Source organism: Anser cygnoides, chromosome 1 (assembly GCF_040182565.1).
Source record: "Anser cygnoides isolate HZ-2024a breed goose chromosome 1, Taihu_goose_T2T_genome, whole genome shotgun sequence".
Lineage (NCBI taxonomy): Eukaryota > Metazoa > Chordata > Aves > Anseriformes > Anatidae > Anser > Anser cygnoides.
Genome location: NC_089873.1, coordinates 45,369,532 through 45,388,547, shown reverse-complemented (window position 1 = coordinate 45,388,547; position 19,016 = coordinate 45,369,532). Strand labels below are relative to the sequence as shown.

The window sequence follows — 19,016 nt, the reverse complement described above, 5'->3', positions numbered from 1 at the left end:
GATTGATGAAAATGGAGGAATAATGATGTTACTTCTCCATTCTTCATAAATCAACCATCCCCTCAAAGTGGCTAGGGAATTGTAAGCCTGCCAGGATTTATATGGACAACTTAACCAATTAGCTCTTTTATCAAGGCTGTCGTCTTCTTAATGCAGTGTTAGATATATTTAGGCATGTGCCTACAAAAGGAAGTATCTCTCTGAAGCTAACAAAGCTCTGATCCTAGCAGACTTAAAGCCTTGGTCTGCAAATGTTTGCCCTGTGGCTGTGTTTGCATTGGCAAGTTCTTCTGTGGCAGCAGAAGCTGACTAATAGTTGCAAGCATCAGGTCTGGATGCCCCTACTTGTACATGACCTATATAGGTATACATGACCATATCCATGTAGTTATACATGTGCACACACATACATGTATATCGATATATATGTTTTGGAGGTTCATGAGAGATTGAGCCTGCCCATGCTCAGCTGTCCTGACCTGTGGCTGTCCCCACTGCCGTCACAGGACTGCTCCGTGCCACGCAGGGCTCTGCTCACACACCTCACCCACCCATTGAGGGCCTCATTTACTGCCACTCATTTGAGGGGGAGGGCAGGAGAGCACTCTGAGGGTGAGGCTGAGCACTGGCACCACTGACAAGGAGAAGCATTACAGCTATCAGCTAATTATCAGCACTGTCTCACCTGTTCATGGCAGGCAGAGATAACCCCCAGCCTGACCTCGGCTGCCTGCATCCCCCCCAGGAAGCAGCACCGGCTGCCACAGGGATGCCAGGAGCTGCAGGAGAGGAGCACGGCCCCAGACGTGGCCCTCGCTGTGCTCACCTCCAGCACCAAGCAGCCCCCCACTGCACTGAAGCACTGGAGCAAGCCTTTTGATTTCCCCTGCCCTGTATTCGTACATCCATGTTGGTCTCGGGTCAAAAATCCAGAGCGTTCCTCTGGCTTGGTTACACTCCTGGCCCCAGCAAAATGAGGTTACCAGACCACCTCTAATGGCAATGGAGCATCCACCCAGTGATGGAGACATATCCAAAAGCTGGCTGGCCCTGCTGCCCAGAGCAGAGAGCCAACCTGCTGGAAACCTCATCAAGAGTATTTCTGCCCTTCCACATGCAAGGAGCTCCTTGCCAAAGGATGGAAGGATGCCACCAACAGTAAGCTTGCCCAAAATGCAACCGCACAAAAGCACGGGAAAACGTCTGTCTGGGTCTACTACACACAGTAACAAAATGCCCTGAGCCACACTGTGGGGAGTGTATTCCCCTAGAAACCAGGGGAATATTTAGAGGGATTATCAGTACAGAGTTGCATTGATCCTGTATTCTGCCTCAGGTTTCCTGTACTGTCCATCACTGGAAGCTGGCTGGACCTTCATGTGACAGTATATCTAACATTTTTGAATAGAAGTGCATGTTGAAAAGCACAGTCACGAATATTTGCCTGAACACTATGAATCCCAGCCCTTGGAACACAGAAGTGAACACACAGTTTTCCTTAGGTGAGTTCTCCAAGTTCCTACATTAACACAAATCAGTCAAAGCCTTTAGGTGGCTAAAACCAATGAAAAAAAAAAAAAAAAAGAAAAAAAAAAAAGAAAAGAGATTACTCCATCAGCTCCCACTTCATACAGTCAGATAATGCAAGGCCACACCAAGATACCCAACATAGCAATTTATTGGAAAAAGCATTATGACTACATACAGATACTGTGACATGATTAGTAGCCCGAACTGGCAACCTAAAGTCTTCCAAATCAACAACTCCCACTGAGCTCACAAAGTCAATGATCAGCACAAAAACTGTAATTCACAGTATTATTATATTTATGTAAAACTCTAGGAAATGCAGACAGAACACAGGCATCTTTGCTTATAGAAAAGGCAATTGAATTTGCATAAGCTTTTGATATCAGTAACACTGTTTATGAAACTGTACCCTGTTTACTGCATGTAGAAGGCCAGGAGCAGGACTGCACAGGCAGAGCCTACAGACCTGGCTACTCTCACTATTGGGTAAGACGTGCTTGCTCTCTGTTCAGATAGTGTATGCATATTACAGAAAAAACAGCTTCCTTCTATACCATGCTGTTGAGATGTGCAGCTCTGTTCATACCAGGTTTATTACTGGTCTTCCTAACATCTGAGATTTCACAGGAGAAATTTTTAAAAATGTCAGGATTTTGATCACTGCAGTACATTCATTGTCAGTACCCAGAAAGGTCTGTACCCACAGTCAGTCTATATGTGACTTCCAAAATCAACCCAGGAATGCATAAACTGTGCAGCAGTACCCCCCTCCATTCCTCACCTATGCAGGCAAAAATAATATGCGACATGAACAGGTACCTTTTGCACAGGGGATGGCCTTAGAAGGGCCTTTGCTCCTTTAAGGAGCCTTCATAACCTACCATATCCTTGATTTCCTTTCGATTTCTCTTCCCCTGTGCTGCAATCACTAACCATGGTGAATAACTTTTCCCTTGATTTTTTTTTTTTTTTGAAAATTAACTGCTCATCTGCTTTTTACCCATCCTGGCTAGCAGTTCTTGCACATGAGGAACTGAAACTCTGTCGTGAGGTCCACAGCAAAGTTCTTATATGGCTCAGCAAAAGAGAAAAGAAAAAAACATCAGAACTTCAGGTTTTCTCCTATTACTGCTAAGATTTATTCTCAAAAAGAAGGCACAGGTCAAAGAGCTCAACTGGTCAGAACCCAGGACTCCATCAGAATAATCTCTCTTTCAGCTCTAGGAGGAAAATGGCTTTTGGAAAGCACCTGAACTCTGAGGCACTTTAGCATCAGAGGAGGGCATCTCTTTTAGTGAAGTTAAGGAATTATACAAGTACACTGTAGCACAGTGTGTGTGCGTGTCCCCATTACAGGCATTCTGCTTCCTGCCTGGCAGAGAGCTGACAGCTAAAAAGTCGGTTTGATGCCTGCCAATTAAACACTGACAGTGTTCCTAAAACAAGACCCACCCTTACTATTGTATTTGAAGTTTCAGAAAGGCTACTTATTATTTGGTGTAAATCCCAGTTTTCAAGAACCAGACTTTCCTCTTTCTTTAAAGACAGCTGCTCAGAGAAGCCTTTCTGAAACTCACAGCATTTAAGGAGAGGTTTTATAAAGATCTGCACCCACAGCAGTTCCACTAGATGCTCACTGTTCTTCAAATGCACCCTCAGATTGCAAGTAATAGGTACCCGCTTTTTTCAGAGTTTGTATTTTTCTAATTCAATTAGATTACCACCTGCATTTCAAATTTGGTCCTTGTGTAGGCTAGTTTTAATGAAATATTACATACAAGTAATAGGAAGGTGATGAAATGATCTTGGGGTCTCTGTGTCACATTCTCCAGCTGCTGGTTGAGATCAGGACAAAACAGAACCCAAAATGTCCCACCTTAGACAGAAGGGACAGCTGCAAACAGAAATCTTCCCTCAAGTAACTTGGTCAGATGACAGAAATGGTGCTTTCCTGAACACACTGGAAAATGTAAAGGATGCCTATTTTCACTGTGTTGTTTTGGTAGCAATGCTCATGTCCCTTTACACCGCCTTGCAAATGGCACAGATAAAAGCAGAATCTTACAGCTGCAGCAAGCTCAAGAAGATAAAAAAGTCCCTGTATGCACTCTCGTCATGTTCCCCTGCCTGCCTCAGGTAAGACTAATAGTCTGCCAGCACTTGGACGTGACTCCTGTCAGGCACCAGTCTTGGTAATTAAGTACTTCAGCTGTCTCAGCATTGAGCTCTGGGAGCATGAGGGAGATAAAAGCAAGCCTCTGAGAGATCGTGAGAGTCTGTGTGGCTGAGGACTCAGTCTCGAACGAAGGAGCACGATCATCGGGGGGGGTATGCAGTGTTCTTCTAAAATGGTTAGTCCTTAAAAGAGCAATGCACAGGTATAGAGGGAGGGGATTATGTTTTTCTGCCTCTGCCAAATTGTTAGTTTATTTTGAAGAGAAGAGGGACGTGGTGTGGGGAGGCTGTTAGTGCAAGGCAGTACCACCGGGATCCAGATGCTCACTCTTTCACAAACCAGACCTCATTGCGTCGTCCATAAGGCTTCATAGGGGGGTCGTAACCATTGCAGAAGTAGAAATCCTTGCGGTACGTAGCTTCACTTCCCAGAGCAGACTTCAGCTTGGCAGCATAGTTCACATAGTCCACCTCTTTGGCATAGCCACCAAACTGCCTGCAAAGAAGCCAAACATGGAGAAGTGCTGAGCAGCACTGGAACAACACAGCACGGGAGAGAAGGAGAACAATGCACAGCTACAATATATTTAGCCACTCATTTTGGTCCAGGTCCCACCAGCATGCACTTGCGTAGGCACCATTCTTTGAGAACCAGCACACTCTGCCTGCAACAGATCAATAGTCTCAAAGTCACACAGCCAGGGTACTGACAGCCACTGACAGACCCCAAACGGACCCGTGTGTATCAGTCATCAGAATGGCCCTGCCCTTTGAATGAATGCCATATCAGAGGAACAGCTTCCCAGAGAGCAAGGTTATCTCCAAGTCTGCTCAGCCCACAGTCCTTCCACCAATGCTGTCAACAGCCATGTTCACTGGGGTGTGAACAACCGTCTGCTGGAAGCAAGATCATGAAGGGAAGCCAAACTCTAGCTAGCCCAAGGAAAAAGGGAGGCGGGGAACAGAAACGTTAGCAATTACAGCCCACAATGCTATTTTAAAGGGGTGGGCTGGAATTGGTCTGTTTTATGTTTATCTCCCACAAACAGAAATTGTTTCCACATCAGCCTGCACCTAGCAGCCCTGCTTTAGTGCCAAGGTTTGAGACAAAACAGCCTGTTGCTGCAGAAGCAGCCCACACCCACAGCAAAGGCCAGGCAGCAGTCACAAGCATGGGAGGAGCCAGCAGCCCAGGACAGTTCAGTCAGCCAAAATAGTTCAAGCAAAGAGGCAGGGGAACATCCAAGGGGTTAAAAATGGGATAAAGAGCTTATCACTACTGTGATGCTGGCTTGAGTCCAGCTTAACTCAGTCAACAGCCAAAGCCATTCAAAGGTGATTTGAAGCAATGCAATGGCCACTTGTCTCCATGATGGGTTCTGACATTTAGGCTTTATCTGACTCCTATAATTTGATGTGAACCACACCAAGGGACATCTCTGATGACTAAGAACCATCCTGATCCCAGAAAATGGGGAAAACAATGGTATTCAGAGATTAGGAATGACTCAGTCCCTTCATATTCACCCTCCCTGGCTCTTCACCTTCTCAGGTGAAACAAAGAGCCTTTCAGGGCTAACCCCTGCACTTGTTTTACCAGTTAAAAAAAATAATCCATATTCCAAATCTGTGCACCATGAATCACGACAAGAAATGACATAAAGCACCTGCCTTCACAGTCTAGAAAGATCCTGCCATCTCCTTCTACCACATGCACCCCCTGTCCAGCAAGTCACCTAGTAAAAAACACCACTGCCCTTCAGAGCACCCCAGAGACCTAAGCACTTGGGACTGGGAATCCCAGGATGTGTTCCTTACGTGGAATAAATGGTCATCCCTTGTCTCTCTTCAATCTTAATGCTTTCATCGCTAGGACAAGGAGGACTGGCTTGAAACTGATTTGGGATTCGAAGATAGACCTTCACTTTCTGCTGTAAGGATCCATCTTCAGCAGGAAAGGCAGTGATGGAGACAGGAGCAGTCATGCCCATTCCAACCCCTGAAAGAGACACACAGAAATTACTGCAGAAGCCTAGGTTCTCAGGAACTCAAAGCATTAACAGGGGATTCGTAAATGCTAATTTTGCTTTAGGAAGGCTCCTCACCATGATCTCCTTGCACAGTCAGTTGAGAGAGCAGGGTACTCTGAGGCATGCAGAACAGCCTTCAGGCTTTTGCTTGAGCCAAACCTCTCTCCCCGCTAACTATACGGGGAGCCTGGGAGGTAAGGGCCTCAGGTAAATGACTTCTGGATGGTTTTTCATGATTGGTTTTGTTTTTGTGGCTCTCAACTATATAGCTCATGCCACACTCTCTTCTGACACATCACCTCTAACACAACAGGACCTACAGTTCTTGTGCGGTGACACATTTATATATGAGTATTTAAATACACGAGTATTTAAATCTTTATCATCTATACTTAGTGGTGAGGCCGTAGCCAATACTGGGTGATAGAAGCTTTCTCCCAAACCCTTCTGAATGCTCCCACAGGTCCTACGAGTTCCAGTGGCCCAAAACTCATAGCTGGTCTGGCTTTCAACGGGACTGTCCATGCTCTCCCCAAGTCCAGGAATAGCACACCTCTTTTCTGCTCATTACTTCCCAGAGGTACATGGCATGCAAGAACATTTTTCTTCCCTCTTCCTTCAGCACTAGTGAACCTGCAACTTTCCGGTGGGGCCATGCCTCTATTGTGATCAGCAGGGAGCACGGAATGGGCTGAGATCAAGACATCTTTCTCATTTATTTGTACACTTCGATACCATACCTGTCTCCGTGCCATGGTGCAGAAGGTACCCTTTCTCCTACAGCAACAGTGATCACCTTTCTGAAACTGTAGGGCTGTAAACGCCCTTTTATTCTCTATCCACCTCCTATTCCCATATAGACTACATAACTCCCTCTACCACGTGCCTGAGAAGGGTATGAGATGCCTCAGATATACTCAGTGGTCTTCTCAGCCTGCTACGGATTATTATTGATGCACATACTTTAGTAAGTTGAGAACTGGAGGCAATCACCTGGAAGCACCATTATAAAACACTGCGAAGTACCATTAAAAGGCACGCTCATTGTTCATTACCCTTTCATGAATAAAAATAACCAGGCTACACGCTAAAAATTCAATGTCATAAAAGTCATTTCCCTGCCTACGAGGGCAGACTTCCCAGGCGCGATCACAGAACCGAAGCGCCCCAGCTACCCTGGATTTCATCAGCGACCGTGCACCCCGAGCGCCGTGACAGCTCCTCGTGTGCCTGCCCTTGCATTATCCCAGCGGCAAGGTAACACATTGCTGCTTGAACACAACGCCAGGCCGCTCACCCTTGTCGTTGCTTCCTCCGACGTACTTGAGGAGCTTCAGCACCCCTTCCTTCGAGGCCTCGTCGAAGGGCTTGCCCTCCACCTCCACGGCGGCAAACTGCCCACCTTCGCACGCCCTCTCCTCGTAGCTCAGCTGCTCCTGAGGGAAGGCCGAGGGTCAGGAGCCGGGGCGGACGAAGAGGAAGGCGAAGGGGAAGAAGCCGGGGCGCAAGCCGGGGGGCAGCCTCCCTCCGCGCTGCCTCCCCTCCCGTGGGACCCCCGCGCCACCCAGCCGGGCCGCCCCCTACCTTCTCCCCCTTCCTCAGCACCCGGTGGGGCCATGCCTCCACCGTGCTCAGCAGGGAGTTCTTGATCATGCCCAGCATGTCGCCGGCACCTCCCGGCCCGGCCCGGTCCCCCCGCAGCGCAGCACGGCCGGCAGGGAGCGGCCGCGGGCCGCGGCGGGGCGGAGCGGGGCGGGGAGGGGAGGGGAAATGGTCGGGGAAAGCGGCTAAAGGGGACCCGAGGGCTGCCGAGAGTGTGGGGGGGGGGGGGGTGGGGGGGGGGACATGGACGGGGTGAGGGGGTAGGCCTAGCTCTCCCAAAACTGCAAAATCTCTGCGTTTGTTATAATTCTTGTTGTCGATTTTGATTTCTTACAGCTGGCTCAATCTACGTGGGTGAAGCCCCCCGTGGTGGCCCGTGGGGAGAAGAAGGACAGGAGCCGGGCAGAGGGGTGCCGGTGAGGAGCCCCAGGGCTTTTGCTAAGGAGCAAAAAAGAAAAAAAGTGTGACAGAAGAGATGTGGCGTTAAGGCGCTTCCCCCTTGATAGGGACCCTCCTGCGACGACAAAGCAGTCAGTGACCAGCCGAGCCCAGCGGCTGTGCCCAGGCCGGCAGTGACAGGGTGACCAGGGGTGACACGGGTGCAGATCTAGTCATCTATTAACCATTATAATTTGGTTTGTTTGCTGTTACGCAAGAAGCTGTGGTTGTAACAGACGTTGCGTGCTGCAGGTTATTTGTTTTCTTTCGGACCAAGTGCTGACTTTCTCTGGTGGGCTGAGTTTTGCCGAAAATACCAATTTGTACCTATCAGTGGAGGAAAACATGGACTGGGTCAGACCAGAGGGTCCCATCGTGCCCAGTCTTCTGTCTGCGACAGGGGGTGCTGGTGGACATTTGGGTAAAAAGGCAAAACCCATGGTGGCCTGGCCTGGCCTCCCACCTCCAGCCATCTGTGACTGAGAGACCTCCCTGGGCTAGACGTCTTATCGTCCTGTTTCATGTTGTCCTTGGTGGATTTTATACAACTTTATACACCTTCAGGTTGCCTGGTGAGATGCTTGTGTCTGAACAGGTAATGAAAGCTGACATCTATGTTGTATTTTTCCTCCAGAAAGGCCGAGATGGCCAGTAGTCCCTACAGCCCCAGGCAAGGTGTGCAGAGCAGCCAGTGCAGGGAGCAGCAGTGGTGCAGGCGTACAGCTGGTGCTCCAGCACTGCCTCGTAGCTCTGAATGCAGGGCAGCAAGGAGGAGGTTGATGGAGCCTTTCTCTCCGGTTATTCACTGTCATTAAGGAAAATATATTCTGGAATCAAAATAGTCTACATTTCCTTAGAAATTATGAGGAAAGCTTTGCCAAAAGCATGACTTTTTTTTTTTAAAAAAAAAAAAAAACAGCCTTTTTACAGGCTTGATTTTTTTTCCTTTTCTAGTTAAACAGTGTTTCAGATTCCTAAGCAAAAACCAAGGAAAGACTTACCAAATTAGGGTTTTGTTATTTTCTGAAAACCCGAATTCAGAATTTACGCCCAGGAAATACTCACCAGATTGTTTCATACACTCCTCATACTCCCGCACTCAACTCCTAGATCCCAGACACAATGCTCACTGAGTTAATTCTTGTGGTTCATTTTGAAAGATTTCATATGAAGCTAGATTCTCCCCCTCCCTCTTAAAGTTACTGTAATGTCACTGACCTTGTTTCCATATACTCAGGCCTTGGGAATCTTTAAATCCTCACTATTTATGACTGGAGACTTTGCAAAACAGCTCTCATGCCAGCCTTATCCACAACCATTTAGGCATAATTCATTCTTTATTTTTATTCTCATAAATTGCTTTATTCAGACCTTTAAAATTGCTTCATTCAGACCTTTAAAAATAGTTTATTTTCTCTTTGACTCTACTATCTACATTTCAAAAGATTTCAGGTATGCAGTTGGCTACAGTGCTGGGTAAGAATCTCTTTAGAGACCTGAAGAACAAGCACACTCTATCCTCCATTCAGTGCATAATGTCTGGAGGTCTGTGTCTGCATGTGGAGAACATACTCCGTGAATTAGACACCAGTTGAATTACCGATCAGGCACCAATTGAATTACCAATGATTTTGGAAACTAAACTGTCTCCTAAACTATTTTGGAAAATTCTTCTAGACATCTATTTATGCTATTAGGTATCTAAATAGTTTCGGAAAAACATCCCATTTTCCAGGGGTCTTGGCAGAAGTCACTGTGATTTCTTTCACAGTGTTGGAAGTTCTGGACATATCTGTTGAATAACAAGGTTTCCAGTGCCCACCTTCAGGTAGCTAAAAGAAAGCTCTCTGCAGAATGAAGATGTTGAAATTTGGTCCCTAGAATCTGATATATCTTCACTCTTGAAACAATATACATACACTAAGTTTCTCCAACCCCACCCACTCTCTGAACACATGAACTGGGCATTCTTTGCGCTGGTGGAGAATAGGTTAAGGCCATATTTTAAAACACAGCTTCCTCTCCCCCTCCCCATCCAGCTGGAAGTACAAAGCACTGATCTATCTTCCTGCATTCATCCGGCATTCAGCACTTTTGAAGATTGAATTCCCCAGCTGTTTCTGACAGAGTGCTGTGAAAATAGGACAGAGAAATTCAACTGATCTTTATAGAAACAGCTTACCCTGGTAAGCAGAAAGAATAACTGCATAGCCTAAAGGTATTCACACTCAAGTAGACTGAGCTTCTCAACTCATTTTGCATGGGACACAAAACAGCCTTCACTGAAGAACAGGGTCAGATTTGACCTACCAATGTAGGGTTGAAAGAGAGCAACAAAATGCAGAAGTTCTGGTCTCCTCAGTAAAGCCATCTTGTATGTGCTTTGCTTTATTCTGTCTAGCAGCATCCTATCAGGAAAGGCTTAAGCAGGTGAAAAAAATAATAATAAACATTTCCTTTTTTTCTCTGGTAGAGAATTAACTCCTCTGAAGTCTCCTGCGAGCATACAACCTTCTCCTGTGCATTGGGAGTCTCCGCAGCTGAGTATTTCCACGCCTTTGGCTCTGCAGAGCATTAAGTCGGATGGGGAGGACAGCTTTGCTGATGACATTGAGACGTTCATTGAGTTCTTCTAGCCTTTTCCTGATCGACTGGACTTCCCTCACAAGATTGTCCACAGCCGCAGACACAGGGCGGAGACTACAGAAGAGTAATACAGGAGAATAACTCAGTTTGGGGGCTGTTCCTGAGCATGCTAAATAAATCACCAGACTAGCAGGCCTTGTGTTTCTTGGGGGGGGGGGGGGGGACGGACAGGTAGCCGAAAGAGCTGGAAGCAGTTTGCTACAAGATGCTTACAAAACACTTATGTAAGATGCCCCTTTCTGAGCCCAGGAAACCATGAACTACAGGACCAGTGTGTGCAACGTGCTCTTTCCATTTCCGCCAAAGCACAGCTGGCTCAGTGCAGGTTGACAGATGATTTATGAGCTCCCAAAAGCACTTCACAGCCCTGCTGCTTTCAGGGAGGAGATGAAAACCATCCTGCTTCGCTGGAACCAGTGGGGCTGAGCGGTTGAGAGCAGCAATGTGCAGAAATCCTGTGGGGACTTCCCGATGAAGAGCAAGTTGCTGCCTGCCACGGTTCAGACGTGATTGCAGAGCGCCCTCACCAGTTTCTGCAGGCTGTGCCTCTCCCCGAGCTGAGGAGGGGACAGTTGAGTTTTCCAACAGGATTTAGGAAGGTGAGGGCTGCACTGATGCACTGGCATGCCTGGGAGTGGCCCTGTCCCTTCCTCTGGAAGGCTTCCTCTCAGTCTCCCTTCGGGTATTACCAAGCTCTGACCATCATTCCAATCTCACATGATATTAATAAGTATTAACCAGCCTCACTGTTAACCAGAAATGGAGGCTGGGCCAGTGATTCCCACAGGCTACTGCCAATCCTCAGCACTTAAAGTGGACCAACCTGTGTCCTTACCAGCGAGCTCTTACTTCAAAGTCCTGTGGGAGAAATGTGGCTGAATAGTCTCATTACCTCTCCCTGCACGACAGTTCAGGAGTCACTAAGTCAAATATTTCCAAATATGTAAGACTTAATGTCTGCCCTGAAAATCTTAGGCACTGGTAAATTTCTGCACTGGGGGTATGAAAGTTGTGATCAATTATGTGCTAATAACATCCCCCATGCAGGTGAGGAGAAATCTACTTGATGACAAAGACCAGCATATAATCTATGTACCATATCCTCCTTAAACCCTAATTTGATATTGTGTGACCTTCTCATTAGTGTCATTTTATCCTCGTAGCCTTTCCTTTTCAACTGGCTCAATGCACAGCAGTTGTGGAGAGATTTTGTTTGTTTGTTTGTTTTGTGTGTGTGTGTGTGGTTGTTTTTTGTTTGTTTGTTTTTGTTGTGTTGTTTTTTTTTGTTTGTTTGTTTGTTGTTTTTTTTTTTCTAAAGAGAAATCTGAGCTGTGGAAGAGAACCATTTGCTTTAGGAACAATTCTGATTTAAGAGATAGTAGGTTTCTTGTAGGTCCACATATTCCCTTCTTCTCTCTATCTTCCTCTGCCTTTTCCGCTCTGATTTTGGAAATGTCAGATTAAAGTAACATTTGAGTGTGTTCAATAGGAAATATTTCCTGTAATGCCAAGGGAGAAATGTGAGGAGATGGACTAGAGAATAGCTTCCACTGCTTAGGTGTTACAGAGACTGAAATCAAAATATCACAGGCCAGCTCAGCTTCTTCTCCCTACCCTGCGGCCAAATCCATGTGTGGATTTGTAACACAATTCATTTTTTCCAGGCTGTTCTCACACCTCACAGGAATGAGGTGTTGAGGACAGCCTGAGTTTTCTTCAGGGTAATTCTTACTATACAATCATGGCAATTGGCAATATTTCCCAATAAATAGTGAGCAGTATATTCAGTTTACTAGGGTGCTCAGAGCTGCTAGCACAACAGATACCAAGAGTGGGATTCATCTCCCTGCAATTGACCAATCTGAAAGCTAAAGAAGATGAATCCTGCTCGAAGAAGGACACCCAGGGCAGGACTGAATCACACCTCCAGATGAAGGGAATTACCTGGAGATCTCCGGCAGTAAAGCGTTTGGGTTGTTCAGCAGGGTGTGTTTCATTTGCCAGAAGATGCTGTTTCCCCATTTCTCAAGTGTTTGAGTAATGCTGTTAACACCTTCTATGTTGACCTTGTCAGCTAGGTTAGCAGGACATCCATGAAAGCGAGGAAAATAAATTTGACAGAATAAGAAAACATGAGCCAGTGGTCTTAGTTTAATCCCCTCCTCTTCACCTCAGATGAGTTGCAATGAAAATATTCATTGCCAAATATCAAATATAAGGAGGATCTAAATTAAAAAGCAGATAACTCTCCCTCGCTATGTAATTCTCTGCCTCCTGTTGCCAGAGTTTTCTGCTGTCACTGAATGCCCCAGCTGATTATTTCTAAAATCATTTTTCTCTCCAAAAATCTCAGCAGCTACCCAGGAATCAAGAAAGACAACTCATGAGTGAGCAGTGTTTGTCCCACTCCAAGGGGGAAATAGGCAAATCTTCAGCCCTGAGTTAGCTAATGCCTCCCAGGTTGAACCACCACCACCTCTTACCGCCTTCTCTGTAGTCCCATTTCTGATACTGGTCCAGAAAGTCCTCCTGGGATTTACAGCAGGGTAAGAAGATGAAGAAGAGGAAAAGAGGAATAGTCACCATGATGGTGGTTCGTAGGGCTTTGACCTTCCCTTTGCTCTGTGGAGACAGAAAATCTTGCTAACTGCTTTATTTCTCTTTCCCCTCTTTCTCCATCTGCCGTCTGTCACCCCAGCACCACCTTTCTCTCTGATGATGTATTTCTTTAAAATGTTTTACAAGTTGCTCAGCTGAGCTTTTACAGAAGCACAGGGGCTTTTCTTTTTCACAGGTACAAAGTGCCTTACCTTTTTTTCAAGCCATTGAGTGGTACAGAGATGCTTCCTCAACTGGCAGCAGGTAGGAAAGCCACTGGAACAGGCTGCCCAGAGAGGTTGTGGAGTCTCCTTATTTGGAGACATTCAAACCCACCTGGGGGATCCTGTGTAACATGCTCTAGGTGACCCTGCTCGATCAGGGGGGTTGGACTAGATGATCTCTGGAGGTCCCTTCCAACCTCAACCATCCTGTGATTATGTGATTGTGTGAAAGTAGCTTTGCTTCGTATGTAGCCATGCTGGGATAGCACCTTTTAGCTATGAATGTTTTGTGAGTGTCAGGAGAAGGCACTAGGAGGTACGAAAACAGCTGCATCCCCACTTTGCAGTTAGGGAAAGCAAGGTACAAAATAGTGAAGCAATTCATCAAAGATTTAATAGAGGCCAGAATAGGAAATTGTTCTCTTTGACTTGATCTGCAACCCAGCTGCATAATTGAAATATTACCCAGTGATCGGCCTCAAAGGAAAATAAATAAATAAATAAAAAGGCAGAAAAACAAATAAATAAAACAAACAAAAACAAATAAATAAAAACACAAAGCCATGTGCTGTCTCCCCCTTGCCCTGCACTTGGCGGGGTCTATTCCTCCTGAGCAAATCTGCAGAATAGACAAGACAGGTAGATAAACTGATGTAACTGATGTGAGCATTTACCTAAGATCCTCATCTTCTTTCAAGTTTATCATCATTTCCAAGTCAACAGAAGTCAACCCTAACCTACAGGCCCTCCTGGACAAGTACTGTCTCTGAATGTAGGAGGATAGATTAGTCTCTCCTCAATTTACTCATGCTAATTTGTTATTCTGTCTTGATTAAGTAGTCCTTCAGTGTTGAACTGGTTATTTTTATGTCATGGACAGCTGTTGTGGCAGAAACTGGCTGGAAATATCAGTTATGCACATATTGCACACAACGAATGAAAAATATGCATTGCCAAGTTCATAAGTTCTAGTGATGATTTTTCAGTCATCCGTAGTCACAGTGATGGAGGGGCTCATGTGAGAAGTAGGCACATTGAGAAAACCCAAATTATTCCCCTGTTCATGTGCACGCATCAAAAGTCTAAGACCTCACTGCAAAATACGAGAATGTTAAATTGCTTTTTTAGTATCGTATAATCCTCATCTCCTAACCATCTGGGAAGAATTCAGCCACCTCAAAACCTACTAGGAGCTGTACCAGATAAAGCAGAACATAAATAAATCATTTTACTTTGTGCTGTTCTTGCATTTAATCACTAGTGTATTTTAATTGAAATTGCATTTATTTTTCTGTATATTTAAAATAGCAGTATGAATATAGCCATACTGATGGGAAATGTCATACTACTTTAAAAATATTACTTTCCTCCTGTCAGGATGTATTTTGTATTCTTCTAATTGCAGTGTTCATTTAAAGGAAAAAAAATAAATTATCTTCTTCCTATCTCTCACATGCACACACATCTTCTTCCCCCCCAACTCACCCAGAGCTGCCAGAATGCAGATCTCTAAGAGAGCTTGATGATATCACCAAGACACATAATGAAATGGTCTCTATAGACACTCTTGAAACTAAAAAGCCATTGACACCAAAACTTCTCTGCCTCTCTGTCTTTCCAGATAAATATTCCAGCCTTTGGACATTTTCTTTTTTTTTTTCTTTTCTTTTCTTTTCTTTTTTTTTTTTTTTTTTGATGACGATGCACTGCACATGCCTTTTCAATCTTCCTTGGTGGGAAAGGACTTCCCAGACGCCAATGTCTCTAATTGAAAATGATTTTAAAATGCTGCCAACATCAAGGAGGCAGTGTGGCTTTCCAGCTCATTTTAAAACATCCTGAAGAGATTTTCCATTTCTTACCCTTTCCACGTACCACTTGTTTCAACACCCCAGGGCAGGGATATATTCTTTCTTTATTTATTAAAAGAAGGGTTGTGATAAGTTCCACCTGCATCTGGTACTGAAAATCCACCCTACTTGACCTCAAACCTTTTAAAGCATCACATGTTCAAATGGATCACAAGACACACATGGTCTGTTTGCGAGGTCCCTCATGGACCAATTTCTTTGTAGCTTTGCTCCCTGCATTCCTGAATGCGTGTTGTAATTTATTATCATGATAAACATCAGGTTGTAATCATCTTTGAAAAGGGTTCCCATATCTCAGATACTTACACAGAAATTAAACAGTCCTCCTTCTCTTAGGTGGAATTGTAGAAGGCAACTGGATCTTTACTAACAAGGTTTCTAGCAGAAAAAGTCTGTAGGGTCATCTGTAACAGGAACCAGATGCCTAGCCCATGGAAATTGTCTTCAGATCTGTTGCAGTATTGCACTGGAAAATACTGTCAGGGTAGAAAGCAGATTCACAAACAGGGAAAACACACACATCTTCGGATGAAGCTCTTTTCTAAGTCCAGAGAATAACAATGACATAGTAGCTTTGTTATTGCTACTACTAATTACAATAATATGGCATGCTCTCTGTCAGAAAATTGTATCATGTTCTGCCCTTGGAGCAGGGTAGGCGCAGTGATTCACTGCCTTCATCTGAAAGCAATGAAGACAGACGTACTCGTGTCATTATTACCCAATATTTTTTTTTCTTCTTTTGGCCTCTCAGTTCCTCACTCTGACATGATAATATAGCTCCTCGAGCTCAGTACCCAAAGCACAGCACAGCCAGGATCAGCAGTTGTGCTATCCAAGCCTGAATCTCTGCCCCAAAGCAAAGGCATGCTGCCAGAATTTGAGCTCCCGTCCTTGTGTCCCTCTGCCGTTCACCCTTTCTGTTTCTGGCTGCTCCAGTACACCCCATTTCCAGTGCTTATCCCTCCCTGCACACAGCAGGGAACATGACAGAGCACTGAGATTTCACTGGTACCTGCCCCAGATTTCAGCACCCAGAGGGAAAGCAGGTGATGACTTGAGTTCCCTACTGCCCACGGCTTGTGTTGGCTGCTAGGGTATCGGGGAATTTTCTAGGTTACGCCCTCCTGGTGCTAGACACAGCTTCACTTCTGAGAGGAGTACATGCTGTCTCTGCTGTAGACGTGACATGTTGCATTGTGATTCAGAGCTTGCCTGCCCGTGTACAGCAAGGCTTGAAACCTCTGCCTGCACTTCTAACTGCGCCAAACACACACACTCTCCTGATGCCATGTGTGAGCATCTCAGTGTATCAGCTCAAGCCCATGCTTGCTTTGAGGTGAGGATTTTGTCAGTTAGAGACAGCAGTCACTGTAGTGATACCTAAAATGAAGGATTTTTTTGCTGCAATATTGGACTGCAAGTGAATTAGCTTTGTGGTTTGCATTTGAGACCCTTTTTACTCTTCTAATTTTCCCAAGTTCCTTTTAAGCCACTTTAAAACTAAAGCTGAAGAGTGATATTGGGTTTGAGGTTATTTGCAGAGGAATAAAATATACTTTTAAATGAATCAGGGAGTTTGATGTCAGGTAAATCATAAATGCATAAAATATAACTCGCACCCCAATGGTAATGGACATTTAAACAACAAAGTAAGCTTAAGGCTCTCAATTTAGTGAAGTATCTCAATATATAATAAAGATATTTTGCAGGCTGTTTGAATTTCTCTATTTTCATATGAAACACTTCAAGGAGATTTTAAGGTTATGTTACTTATACATACACAACTAAAATTTTATGTTTTATGTATAATGTCAAGGAAGTTTTAGGTGTTATAAATGAAAGAGTTTCACATTAAAAAAAAAAAAAAAAGAAAAAAATTAGTAGCTGCGCAATTTCTCAGTTAATGCCAGTTCTCCCAGAGCTCCCGGGCTGAGATCCTGAAAAGACTCTGAGCTGTGTAGAGGAGAGAGCTGCCAAGCCTGCGAGTCCAGAACAAAGAATGTGCAAGCCCTACTTGTGAAGCGGATGGCATTTGTTAGCTCTCTCAGCAAAAGAACAGGGTAATATAAACATTAGCATATGGTTGTAGGATTATGTAATGGTGGAAAGATCAAGAAAAATGCCAAAAGCAATTTAAAAATTGGAGCCTACAGTATTAACCCAGCCACGCTGGTACAGCTGGAATATCACCTGTTTCAAAAGCCCAAAAAGTTCAAAAATTAATAATCCCCTGTAATGTATTATTCCTCTGTTTATATGCATGTGGGTTAAATGCTGTACGCACATGCACACACATCTTTGGGTTACATGGCAGTAGCAATATCCTGACTTCTCCAAGTTTGAGGACATACTTGACACCAGAGTAACAGTAGTGCTTTTGCATATAATTAAGAGTTAAATTGTTCGTTTTCTACCTGCATGTTTTGCGAAAGCAAAGAGCACCCAACTCCCTCAAACAGCCTGTCCATCCTGCTAAGCACAGGGATCTCAGAGACAGCCCCAGTGACTGGCAGTCAGGGTGATGCTTTGCCAGCAGGCAGGCATCCCAATGCTGAAAAACAAAGCCATCCAGGTGCATAGCACACATCCACTGAAAATCATAGCATTAGTAAATGTTTGGAGGAGGTAATGTATACCTTCTGCCTCTTCTCCAGGTATACGTGCTTTTCCAGGTTATGTCGTATCTCCACCTCTCTCCCAGTTAGAGCTCAGTGCTCCCTCTTAAGAAGTTTCCTCTCTCTCCCTGGACAGGCATACACAGACCTGGTACTCTCCATGTCTGTCTATCTGTCCGTCTGTCTCTAAGGATCTGCTCACTCTTCCTTTCTCCCTCCTTCCTTCACTTTGGACACTATTCTCCAGAAATGTAGGTAGCAAGCCTCCAGCCTCCAAGTCTATGCCACTCTGCACACGTTCCCTCCTCTCCTGGCTCTCCTCACAGGTGCCTTTAGAGTTCCTCAGCCCAACAAGCTCTGCCCTAGGTGCCTGGATGTGTCTCGTCCAGAGGAAGAAAGCAAGCATTCCTGGGAAAGAAGGCAGAGAAGGGCATACAAGCATTACCTGCACTCTTGAGGACAGTCCTTCTGTGTTGATGCTTCCAAATCTCTGCCTCCTTGCTCCTCTTCTCCTCACCACCCCCTCTGCATTTCAGCTTGCAATGAGTGACGTGTCCCTCGTCATTTCCCTGCTCTCCACGTTTCCACAGCCTTTCCTTGGAGCCTCCTCCAGCTGCACCTCTCCTACCCCTCCCTCCCACTCCTGCACGCTGGCCATCTCCCCCACACATGGCAGCCTCATGGGAAGGGAAGCCTCAGCGATGGAGTCCCTTCTGAAAGCAGCCCAGCCCACAAGGACGCCTGTATCTCTTTGCCCCTGGTTCCTTCTGGGCAGCGCTCAACCTCCCCGGCACAGCTGTCTGACTTCTCCGACTAGTCACAGTTTCCACTATGCAGTGCTCCTCTCTGGCTGCTTGAACCCTCCAGCCATCCAGCCATGAATTTGCTCACCACGTTGTTCCTGCCTTTTAACAAACATGCCAATTAATTCCCTGCTGATTAGTTCATTCCCGATGCTCTCTGCCAAATCTATTTCTGGTGGAATAAACAAGGAGGGATGAATCGGCGGCAGGGTTATTATTTTTTTTCCCGCTCCCCTTCTCCCAGGTCTGTGCCTGCCAAAGCAAACAGGCTCAGGTCTGGTCAGTGCTTGATAAAAAGATTCCCAAAGAAATAAATGCAAGGTGTTAACGGGATGATTTTTGTAAAGCAGGAGGTGGGACCCCGAGTCTGGTCCCATCTCTGTGTCAGACTGACATTTTGCAGTGGTTCGAGGATGTGCAGCCACCACGGTGGTGGCCCTGAGCAGCACACCCAGGCTCATGACTGGACCTACTAAGGCAT

The 19,016-nt window shown here is 45.4% G+C and overlaps 1 protein-coding gene and 1 long non-coding RNA gene across 2 annotated transcripts; both read right to left on the bottom strand.

The window, feature by feature from the left end:
- Positions 1 to 1,660: 1,660 nt before the first annotated feature.
- HEBP1 (heme binding protein 1) lies at positions 1,661 to 7,477 on the bottom strand. Its single transcript, XM_013195557.3, has 4 exons — positions 7,320 to 7,477; positions 7,033 to 7,171; positions 5,524 to 5,704; positions 1,661 to 4,201 (listed from the first exon to the last, which is right to left on the bottom strand). Exons 1-4 carry the CDS (start codon positions 7,395 to 7,397, stop codon positions 4,030 to 4,032), a joined length of 570 nt encoding a protein of 189 aa, XP_013051011.2. The 5' UTR covers positions 7,398 to 7,477; the 3' UTR covers positions 1,661 to 4,029.
- Positions 7,478 to 7,746: 269 nt separating this feature from the next.
- On the bottom strand, positions 7,747 to 18,594 carry LOC106045920 (uncharacterized). Its single transcript, XR_001212990.3, has 5 exons — positions 18,178 to 18,594; positions 15,421 to 15,590; positions 12,905 to 13,043; positions 12,366 to 12,495; positions 7,747 to 10,475 (listed from the first exon to the last, which is right to left on the bottom strand). It is a non-coding gene; the product is annotated as an uncharacterized lncRNA (long non-coding RNA).
- Positions 18,595 to 19,016: the final 422 nt, after the last annotated feature.